The sequence below is a fragment of the Peromyscus maniculatus genome, chromosome 1 (assembly GCF_049852395.1).
Source record: "Peromyscus maniculatus bairdii isolate BWxNUB_F1_BW_parent chromosome 1, HU_Pman_BW_mat_3.1, whole genome shotgun sequence".
Taxonomy (NCBI): domain Eukaryota; kingdom Metazoa; phylum Chordata; class Mammalia; order Rodentia; family Cricetidae; genus Peromyscus; species Peromyscus maniculatus.
The window spans coordinates 114,524,729-114,536,366 of record NC_134852.1 but is presented as its reverse complement, the minus strand read 5'-3'; the positions used below and the strand labels follow the sequence as shown (position 1 = coordinate 114,536,366).

The 11,638-nt window shown below is 36.0% G+C and overlaps 1 protein-coding gene across 1 annotated transcript; it reads right to left on the bottom strand.

Annotated features, from left to right (window-relative positions):
• Positions 1–1,984: 1,984 nt before the first annotated feature.
• LOC102917024 (olfactory receptor 52E4-like) lies at positions 1,985–7,804 on the bottom strand. Its single transcript, XM_006997797.2, has 2 exons — positions 7,797–7,804; positions 1,985–2,924 (listed from the first exon to the last, which is right to left on the bottom strand). The coding sequence occupies exons 1-2, from the start codon at positions 7,802–7,804 to the stop codon at positions 1,985–1,987; spliced, it is 948 nt and encodes a 315-aa protein (XP_006997859.2).
• Between the last annotated feature and the right edge of the window lie 3,834 nt (positions 7,805–11,638).

Here is an 11,638-nt window from a genome sequence, read left to right as displayed (position 1 = left end):
CCTTATATGTCAGTGAGCTTTGCCAGTGATACATTTGTCTTAGATTTCATTTGGGACCTAAAAACAAAATTTGGTGTTAAATGAGTAAAAAATATCATGTAGAATTTCAAGTGGAAAGATTGCATTTACCAAGGAATTTAGGCAGGATTACATAGATAATGTGCTCATTTGAATGGTAATATAATTGTATATAATTTGTAGTGTCACTATAGATGCATTAGAAGCAGATTGGAGTGAGAATGGGAATTATTCATCAATGCACACTCAAAGTTGAGACATTATTCATTTTCTATACACAATAAATAAAACCAACTATTAAAGATTTGGGCCATTAACAAAGGTTCTACACTGTCATAATTTGCTATTAATTTTGGAAAAGGCAATCAGAAAGGTGTTTGACATGTGGGTTTTAAGATGTAGGAGCTGGAGAGATGGCTCAGTGGATAAGATTATTACTTGTTCTTGCAGAGTACCTGGATTCAGTTCTTAGTACCCATAAGGTAGTCCACAACCATCCATAACCCCAGTTCTAGGATATCCTATAGTCATGCACATACATTCATGCAAGCAAAACATCCATATAAAGAAAGTAAAATAAATAAATTGTGTCTTAAAAAATGAAATATTGCACATTTACTCTACCACTCAGCTACATCTTAAGCAATACATATACATATTTATATTTATATTTATATTTATATATAATGCATATTGCACATCATATGTAGATGTGAGTCATGGTCTTAAGAGCTCAAGCTGACTTGAACTCACTCTGGAATGTAGGGAAAATTTAAATTTGTGTTCCCTCTGGGTCAACCTCCTGAATATGTAGGACCACAAGCATATGCTTCTAGCACTCAGATATCTGTGCCCCCACGACAGACATCCTAATTTACCCTGACTAAGAAATACTATAAAAGATGAAATCTTCATTGAAAAAATTAGGTTGGATTTAGAAGACAGGATATAAACAACATACTTCTGCAATGAATTCTTAGTCAGCATTGCAGTGAAGTCAAGAGTGGAATAGGAAGGGAAGAAAATCAAGAAATATTTCATAATGCCATAAGAATATTCTGAAATTAAATTAGGATGCTAACTCCACAATCTGTACCCATAGGAAATGATAAGAAAGCTTTCTGATTTTGATGCACCCTACATCCAGTTGAGGTAATTGTCTCATTTCTTCCATGTGCTCTAAAATGCTTATGAGGAATTTGTAATCAGATTAAACTAATGATTTTCCAACATTTACTAAAACTGTCTCTCCAAGATCTTTTTGGTCCCATAGCAAGATACATTGGATGGATTTAAAATTCAAAGACATTCCCTTGTATTTGTAAGGTAACTGCTACTTAGAGCATAAAGTCATAGAAACTTCAAATTTTATAAATTTTTTAGATGTTTTTAAAGGTAAGTTTGTGAAGAGCTTTATTGTCTCATTTCATTTTCATATAAACTGTTTTTCTAATTTTGTTACTATAGCAGCATCTGTAGCAAAAATGAACATGACTCAGATAGATATGAGGGTTAAGTATCATGAAGGTTGCAATAATTATATGAAATCAAGGAGAATCGTATGAATAAAGTAATAGTGGAAGAGAAGTAGGAACTTAAAGCATTTAGCTCAAAAATATTGATTCATGAGTTAATTCTTAAGACATGTGTGCCATCAAAATTCTTTTTATAGAACCTGTATGTATTTTCTGCTACTGACATAGTAAAACCATTTTCCACATACTAGAGAATCATTCTACACCTTTTACGTGGACTTTATTCTCCATGTTTTCTAACTCTCATTTATAAAAGCAAAAACAAAGGCAAGAAACTTTTAAAGTCAGCAAACATTTTGTAAGAGAGATATCAAATGAGGATTCTAAGGTATTGACTGAAACTGTATGAATAGCTCCTGATCTAATTGCTATTTGGAGAACACTGAGAAAGATGAATGCCTGGCAGCGTTTATGAACCTCTGATATTTGAGTTACTGTTTGTTTACAAATATTTTCATGACTCCCTCCCTAATTTGTTTCGTCCTCACTCCATAAATAACTGGATTTAAACAAGGAGGCACAACCACATAGAGATTGGCCAAGAGGATGTGAATGTAGCGAGGCACATTTCTACCAAATCTATGGGTCATAAAAGAGAAAAATGCTGGTGTATAAAAAGCTAAGATGACACAGACATGGGAACCACATGTACTAAGGGCTTTGTGTCTGGCATCCCTAGAAGGAAGGCGAAACACAGCCTGTAGGATCCAAACATAGGAGAGAGCAATGAGAATTAAATCAAAGATCAGAGCAGCAATGGTAAATAAGCCATAGATGATGTTTATCTTTATGCTGGCACAGGCTAGACGAGCTATCCCCATGTGTTCACAGTAGGTATGAGGAATAATGTAGTGTCCACAAAAGGGCAGTCGTTTAAGGAGTGGACAGAAAGGAATGACAAGAAGGACAGGCCTCCCTACTACAACAGATGCCATGATAGCCACCACCTTGTTGGTGAGGATAGAGGTATATCTAAGCGGATAACAGATAGCAACAAAACGGTCAATTGCCATGGCCAGGAGCACAACAGATTCCATGCCTGTGTAGGTGTGGATGAAGAACATCTGGATGAGGCAGCCTTCAAAGCTTATCTCTCTAAGGTTGAACCAGAAGATACCCAACATCTTGGGGATGGTTGAAGTGGAGAGGCCAAGATCGATGAAAGAGAGGAGGGCAAGGAAGTAGAACATGGGCTGGTGAAGACTCTGCTCATTCTTGATCACAGAGAGGATTGTGAAATTCCCCACAAGTGCTATCAGATAAACAACGAAGAAAGGGAAGGCTATCCAGATGTGGAAAGTTTCCAGACCAGGAATGCCCAGCAAAAGGAAGGCAGAGGGGTGAGAAGCAGTGTCATTGATAGAGGACATCCTTCTGGGACTCTTGGGAGATTATCTACAATCTTTCTTCAGTATTTCTTGGAAGAAATAAGAAAATACATGAAAGTTGATGATTAGTACATATGATGACATGCCAAGTAAACTCTTAATTACTTTTTAACACTTTCAAGTTACCAGGAGTTCAGGCATATTTAAGAGAAAACCCCAACATGCTAGACAAAAGGAGAGGGGAAATTAGAATGGGGAGAGATTACAATCTGTCATTCAGAGTCCCTGATCTTTTGGTTTGGCCTCTTTCTTTATTTGCCAAAACAATACTGTGCTCACACCTGTTTTTTAGTGAAACAATGGTTTCATTATTATGCTTTGATGAATGAATTATTAATGTTTTCCTATTCTGATAGTTAAAACTTGGTTATAATGATTATAATAGAGGTAGAAAAGTATTCAGTTAAATTTAGCATCTTTGAGCCGGGCGTGGTGGCGCACGCCTTTAATCCCAGCACTTGGGAGGCAGAGGCAGGCGGATCTTTGTGAGTTCGAGGCCAGCCTGGGCTACCAAGTGAGCTCCAGGAAAGGCGCAAAGCTACACAGAGAAACCCTGTCTCGAAAAAACCAAAAAAAAAAAAAAAAAAAAATTTAGCATCTTTGTCAAGGTTAGCTCAATGCAGGATCGATTGCCTGGCTTACATTTGGCTCTGGGACCACCAAAAAGGTCATTTTCCATTTTTCACAGTTTTGAAAATTTTTGATTAAACCTAGAAATAAAGAAAATCTGAAAAATGTTCCTATAGGATTTAGAATCAATCAAGACTATCAACTTTCATCAATTCTGTTAATATACTTTTTTTAGTTTCTTCATGTTTAACACACACAGCAAAAAGAAAGCAATCTTAGTGGTAAAGGGATGTCATCTCGGCTATGCAGGACACTGAGGTAAAAGAGTCTCACTTTCAAGGTTTGCTGGGCTCCTAAGTGAGTTCAAGGCCATGCTGAGCAACTTGATGTGTATATGTCACAAAAAAATAATCTTTACACAGAGACAACACTAAATGAATTTTAGTGAGCATGAAATTTAAAACTGAAAGAGAGAAGAGCAAGGGAGAGTGAGAACATGAAAAGGGGAGGAAAATTGTGGAATAGGGGAAGAACTGGAGAGAAGATACAGGTTGGATTGGATCCAAATAGATTATATGTATGCATGCACATTAGACAAAATGTTAATAAATCTGAGCTAGGAATAGAACTCATTGGTAGAATGTTCGCTAAGCATCTGCAAGACTCTAGGCTCCATCAACAGTACTGAAAAAGAAGGATAAGTAATAAACTTTTAATTGAAAATTTTTAGCCATAATTTAACATAAATTATTAAGATATAAGTATGTGCACTTTACATAGTAAACAACAATAATTAAAATTTTACTTAACATTTGAACATTCATAAAACCCAAAGCATAAACTGTTTAGCAGTAAGTACTAAAATTTATGAAATATGAGAAAGAACATAAAAGTATGTGTGTGTGTGTGTGTGTGTGTGTGTGTGTGTGTGTGTAGCCATAATTTGTAGACTAAACTATGTTAACTTGCAAATGCATTCCAGATTGTTAATAAATTTAGAACAGTAACAACCAAAATTTCAAATAAAATCAAAATTTATTTTGTAATACTAATCGGTATATTCTAAATTTACCATTAAAACAATCACAGAATATAATAGTATACATTAAAATATTTTAGGTTACTAGAAGAATAAAGACTGGAAAAAGTGACCCCTGCACAATGAAGATCAAACAAGGAGACTAGAAAAGTCAGAAAGAAATAGAGTTATGTACAACTGGATTTTTATACAGAAATTAATATACTAATTCAATAACATATAACCTTCCAAAACCAATTTTATCATATTTAAAAGAGCAACACAGTTACATGCAAATGGAATTTTTATAAATAAATTAACGTACTAATTCAATAAACATATAACCTTCCAAAACTAACTTTTATCACATTTAAAAGAGTAAAGCCTCAAGTCTAATATATAATTCTTCCAAACTTATGACTTTCATATAAGAAATATATCAATATTTTAAAGTTAAAAATAGTCTTTAAAATAACTAAAATAAATCTTTAAAAAAACTATTGTTTTTAGACTCAGTATAGGAAAATATATTTTACCATACACTGTAATATAATGTTTTCTTAGGACAAAGATACAGCTACTATAAAAGTAATCTACTTTATCTTACCAAGTTTAGAAGTTTTCTAGTAAAACTGTGAATGGAGAAGGTGTATAATGGGGAGAAATAGTCACAATCCCTATGTCTACTTCTCAACAAAAGACAATTTTTGTTTAGAGCATATAAATATGTCTTCAAATAATTTTAAAGGTAAAGGGGGAAAGTAAGGAGGCTTACATTGACATTTTGCAAAGGAGATATATAAATGCATTAAAATTACCCAAATCACTAGGCATCTGTAATTGAACAATAAGCCTGAACATAATGCCTGAAGTGGAAAATCAGAGCAGCAGGATTTGGAATGATGAAACAATGGGCTCTCTGATAGACTCAGTAAAACGGGAAGTGCAGATCTGGAGCTGGAAAATATGGCATCTTCTAAGTTTAGTAATGTTCAACATCCATTATTTCTCAAAGAAATTAAACTCCAAAATCATTGCTCAATACAGAGGAGATATGTCCATCTAAAGAGTAGCACAAGGATGCTCATGCCAGCTTTGTTCATGGCTATTCCACTGTAGGAATAACTCAAAATATCAAACAATTAGGGAACATTTGATATAAAGGGAACCTATTCAACAATTAGTATGGATTAATTACTAATGCAAATGAATAAATAAATCTTCAGTAATCATATTTAATTAATATATCACTATTATAAAACTTACTTAACATTCCACATGTTACTCAACATGTATGAATTTTTTAAACAGGAAACTGAAACTGGCTTACATCAGTTGAGCTGTCAAGGTTTGAAGGAGTCAGGAGTGGACTAGGAAGGGGCACACGTGCCAGATTTACATTAATGAAAAAATGTATCTTTACAATAGCATAAAATCTTTAGGTGTATGCACCTGGCAAAAATATGTGAGTATGTGTATACTTATACATATGTAAATATCATTTTAATAAGTCAAATTCAAATAGGAGAAAATTGTAGGAGGCTTATGAGTTTTTTCAATCAATTTTACTCTTTATTTCTATGATTTAATTTTTACAATCTAACTGAAAATGAGATTATGAAGTGATTATCTTTTTGTGCCTTAACATAATGCCCTCTAAATCTGCCCATATTGTTGAAAACAACATTCCCTTCTTTTTGAAGGGTATCTATCTATTTACCTATCATCTATCATAATCTATCATCTATCTACCAATTATCTATTTTTACATGATTATTAAAACTCAATATAATATTATCTGTTTCAAATTCTCCATAGTAAATTGGTATAAAGTCTATATCTCATGACAATAAGTGTCACCCTTTATAGCATACAGTAGGTTGTGATTTGATTTCACAAATTCTTATACTTCACACTGTATTTTAGAGATAAGATTATTTACTTGAAAAGGAATTATTTTCACTCAAATAATAAAACAAAAATATCCTAAAACTGGATTGCCTTATTTCTTAGTCACATTATTAGAGTATAAAATAAATATCCTGGGAGATTAAATATTATGCCATCATTGTGTTTTGAGTGAATTGCCTATTATTTCTGATACAGTCATTATTTGTACTGAGTGCTCTTCATAATATCTATTACTCTGCTGTCATTAGGGACAATTTCCCTTTCAACCTATTCATTATACTGACTCTGATTATAGGATTGCACATATTTGGTATCTATAGCAATAATATACTACGTATGAAATCTAATAACAGTCTACATCTGAGTTCTAAAACACAACAATAGTACATTAATTACTTTTAAAATTTAACATCCATAGCTTAAGAACCATAATGCCTTGCCAGTACTGGAATTCATTACCCAGTGATAGATGTTGGCTCTACAATTAAAGCAACATCTCCCCACACTCCTCCATTACACATCTTTATCAACAGTGGTATAGACATACACTTACTTGAAGATCTCATGCTTTCAGGTATCCTCTTACTAGATCTTTCTGATCCAATCTGTCTTATCCACTTACGGACTTATATCACATAAATTCTTCACTCCACTGTTGATGATTAGAGAACAATTCATTTGTGATGGATGGCCATACTGGGTCTAGAAAAACCCACATTTACAACTTCACTCTGTCTCTCAGTGATGGCTTTGGAAAAACTGTTTCATGAGTTTTACTTTTTTTTAATCTGTAAAAGTTGTGACTGTAGTAATATTATCAATGTGGCTGACAGGAAGGGCTGAGTGAAATGCATTGATGGTGAGGCTTTATTTACACTAGGAGGAAATACATTTTCATTATTATTGTGCATGGGGACAGTTCTGGTTCTAACATCAGAATGCAAATAAAAGACATCATGCCAATCATACAGACAAAAATTAATTATTCTAGAAGGAACAGTATGAACTGAGTATGCAACATTCAGTTTAGTTAAAAATAAAGATGGCTTTATCTTTAGTTAGATCATCATTCTAAGCACAAATTACCTATTTAGTTAGGTAACATGGGAGAATCGATTAAGAATCCTTTACGGACACTTCTTTAGAAAAAACACCTTTTCAGGATAAACTTATAAGTCTCCTGAATTACACTGTGAAACCTGTAACGTGTGGAAGACTTGGCTCTATTTGAACAAAATAAGACTGACTCAAATTGACACTTTATCACTTGAACTACCCTCAAATTGAAAAACACGAATAGCCACTCAGAATCTGACTTATTAACATATATTAGCACATATATTGGAGCCCACACACAAGGTCATATCTAAGGGGTCTTCATTAAAGCCATGCCAAGTGTATCCAAGAGATGACTAAGACTCAACACTGACATGTCAAGTACAGACAATGGTTCCAGACAACAAGCACTTATCAAGGCCCTTATCAGAGAGGGTTGTACCCTGCCTTGTCTGGGGCCTTCCCATGCATAATGACAGCTGCAATGAAGTGAGGTGACACTTTTACCTGTGCTGCACCTGCAACTAGTACCATCTGATAGAACTTCCAGTAACTCCTCTGGGTCCACTGTGCCAGACTGACTCACTTATTTTGAAACATTTTAGTGAGAGGCATGACACATATAAAAGATGTGGGTTCCCTTATCAAGGACAGTTTTGCCTCTTCCTACAGCTAGCTGCAGGCTTCTGCAGCATTCTGATTTACAGGCTTCTCCAGATGAAGACTTTATGAAGAGAAGGGCGCTCCCCTGAGAAGCTAGCTGAGGTCAGGCTGTTCAGGGACTGAGAGGCTCTGAGAGCTGGATCACGCCATCAGAATCCTATGGGTTCAAAACCCAACTGAGGAGTCTGGAATCTCTTTTGAATTTTGTTTCAAAGGAACACTATTTTCTATGTAGTTAACTTTTATTTTTAGCTTTTATGCCTCTTAATTTCTGTAATTATTTTAATCATAGTCTCTTATATTTGAAATCATATTTTCAAATATATCCTTGTGTGGGATGTTCTGTAGGTCCTGTGGGAGCCCATTCTTGGGTTCCTCATGGCTTTACACAGCAGGTCCGCATAGAGGATGATTAGGACCATGGGCCTGAGTGCAGGTGTCTGAGATGGTCTGCACTTGGCTGTGCTGGGAGATGGTCTGTATGTCAAGTTGCTCTGATTGGTCAATAAATAAAACCTGATTGGCCGTGGCTAGGCAGGAAGTATAGGCGGGACTAACAGAGAGGAGAAATAAAAGAACAGGAAGGCAGGAGTCACTGCCTGCAGCAGCCACCAGCACAAGGAAGATGTAAAGTACCTGTAAGCCATGAGCCACGTGGCAGGTATAGATTTATGGAAATGGATTAATTTAAGATATAAGAACAGTTAGCAAGAAGCCTGCCACAGCCATACAGTTTGTAAGCAATATAAGTCTCTGTGTTTACTTGGTTGGGTCTAAGCGGCTGTGGGACTGGCAGGTGACAAAGATTTGTCCTGACTATGGGCAAGGCAGGAAAACTCTAGCTACATCCTTGTCACTTTTATTCCTTTTTTTTCTGACATCAAAGCAATGCACAGTGCCTTTTATAATTCCATTTTGAATTGTATAATGTCATGTGCATTCCTAAAATTTTTTTAACACCTGATTGCTCATTGTATGCTCTATTTCTACATTAAGTCATGTTGGAGAATGAAGGAAATTCAGGTGAAACTAAGTCATTTCAAAATCTTCAATTTTTGTTTTAATTTATAGAATATTTAAAAATATTTTTGTTTTTATTGAAAATAGGTTATTCTCTCTTACAATACATACTGATCAGAGTTTCCCCTTCCTCCACTCCTCTCAGCCCCCAACCTTCCCTCTTCCTCAGATCCACTCCTCCGTTTCCTCTTCAGACAAAAGCAGGCCTCCAAGAGACAAACAGGACAAAACAAGATACAATACAAAACAAGGCAAAAGCCCTCATGTTGAGGCTGGACAAGGCCCAATAGGAGGAAAAGAGTGTGAAGAGCAGACAAAACAATCAGAAATTCACCCACTACCACTGTTAGGAGTCCCACAAAATCACCAAGCTAACAGTCATCACATATAAGCAGAGGACCTAGTGCTGATCCATGCAGACCCCGTGATTGCCACTTCAGTCTCTGTGAGCCCATATGAGACATATACACATATCATATCTTGCCAATTGCCCTGTTTGGTTCTACTCGAGGTTTCTGGGCTGTTCAGTCTCTAGCTCCTGACCATCCAGACAGTGTGGGCCACGGGCTCCCTCTGGTGGCTTGGGCCTCAAGTAAAACCAAACATTGATTGGGCACTTCCACAAGTTCTGTTCCTCAATTGCCCCAGCACAACGTGTAGCCAGAACAAATTGTAGGTGTGTGTTGGGGGAAGGGTGGCTGGGTTGGTGTCCAGGTTTCTTATTCAGTAGTCTTCAGAGTACATTCTCATGCCAAAGAGTCTAGAATGTAGAAATGAAGGCTCCAAGCAGGCACCAGCTCGATTTCTCTACCTTGAATGAGTTTTATAAAAGTTGTCCTTGGCAATGGGCCCCCACTGTCAGTTTTCAGAGAGTGACCTTCTGCTAGGGTTGTTTAGTTATCTCCATGGGGCCCCCTCGGCCAACAACTCAACCAAATGCAACTAAGTTCCACCGTCGGAAATCTTGCCTGGCTACAAAAGATGGCCAACTCAGACTGAATCCCCCACTACTGAGAGTCCTCATTAGGGTCACCCTCATAGATTTTAGTAAGTTTCCACTGCGCTGGGTTTCCATACCACTCCCCCTGTGCTCCCCAATTCCAGTTGTCTGTCCTATACTCTCTTCCTCTATGCTCCCATACCTGATCCTTCTAGCTTCCATCCCCATCGGGCTCCCAGTCCACCAGCAAAATTCAGCTACCCTCCCTGGCATCTCTCCAATGTTGATAGCCTTTTTCTTTAATTGTTACTGCTGTGTGTGTGTGTGTGTGTGTGTGTGTGTGTGTGTGTGTGTGTGTGTGTGTGTGTGTGTGTGTAATAGCTTAAAATCTCAATTTTGACTAAAAAAAAAAAGTGAACTACCCAAAATACCACGTAAAGTTCTGGAAAAGATAAGTGGTCAGGAACTATCACTTGCTGTCTCATTAACAATATTGCTTGTTTTGTATTGTGTGTTTCCTAATTTTATGGTATTGTGAATTGCTGTTTTATTTCTTACTCTTTGGAGCTCAATTTTTTAATAGTAGTACTCGAGTCTATTATTGTACATAAAGTTGACACATATATTTTTGTTGTAAATTTTTAATATGTTCAAGTTGTATATTTTAAATAACTCATTGGAATAAAGAATAGTTTTCTATTCAGTCATGAGATGCTAATTAATCTCATATATTATAGATATTATATGCAATATTAATGGCATGTGTTTTATATGATAATTATTAAAATACTTACTGAGAAACCAATTCTATTAATTTATGGACATGCTACATAGTATGTTTACTTACCATTTACACATTAATTAGATATTCTGGTAAAAATACATAAAGAAATATGTGAATAATTTGGTAAAAATACATGAAGAAATAAAAAATGCATAAAAAATGAAGAAAAATCTGCATGATGTTTTTTGTGGTTTTGGTTTGTTTTATTTTACTTAGCAATGTCATCCTATTTCTCTTTCATTCCTATAGAGATTAACTTTGTGGGGTTGTTAGACTTCTCATTCACTTTCCATTCTCTCTCTCAGTTCCTCACACCGTGTCAACCCACAGGTGCAGGATGCTGTCATGAACAAAATATAAACAAACAGCTCCTATCTTTATACTTTGGTCTTAACCTCCACTTCTGTTACCTTGTATTAATATCATATTTCTATCTTTAGAAAAAACAAACATACTTGATGGGTCTGAGAGATGGTTCAGTGCTTATCAAAGTCCCAGAATTCAGTTTCTAGCACCCATATCATGTGTAATTTAGAACCAGGAGATCCAACACCCTTTTCTGGCTAATATAGGCATCTGAATGTTCATGGTATACAGAGAGAGAGAGAGAGAGAGAGAGGGAGGGAGGGAGGGAGGGAGGGAGAGGGAGAGGGAGAGGGAGAGGGAGGGAGGGAGGGAGAGAGAGAGAGAGATCTTTACCCCTTCAAAAAAGGACTTAGTGTTCTTTATCCTCCT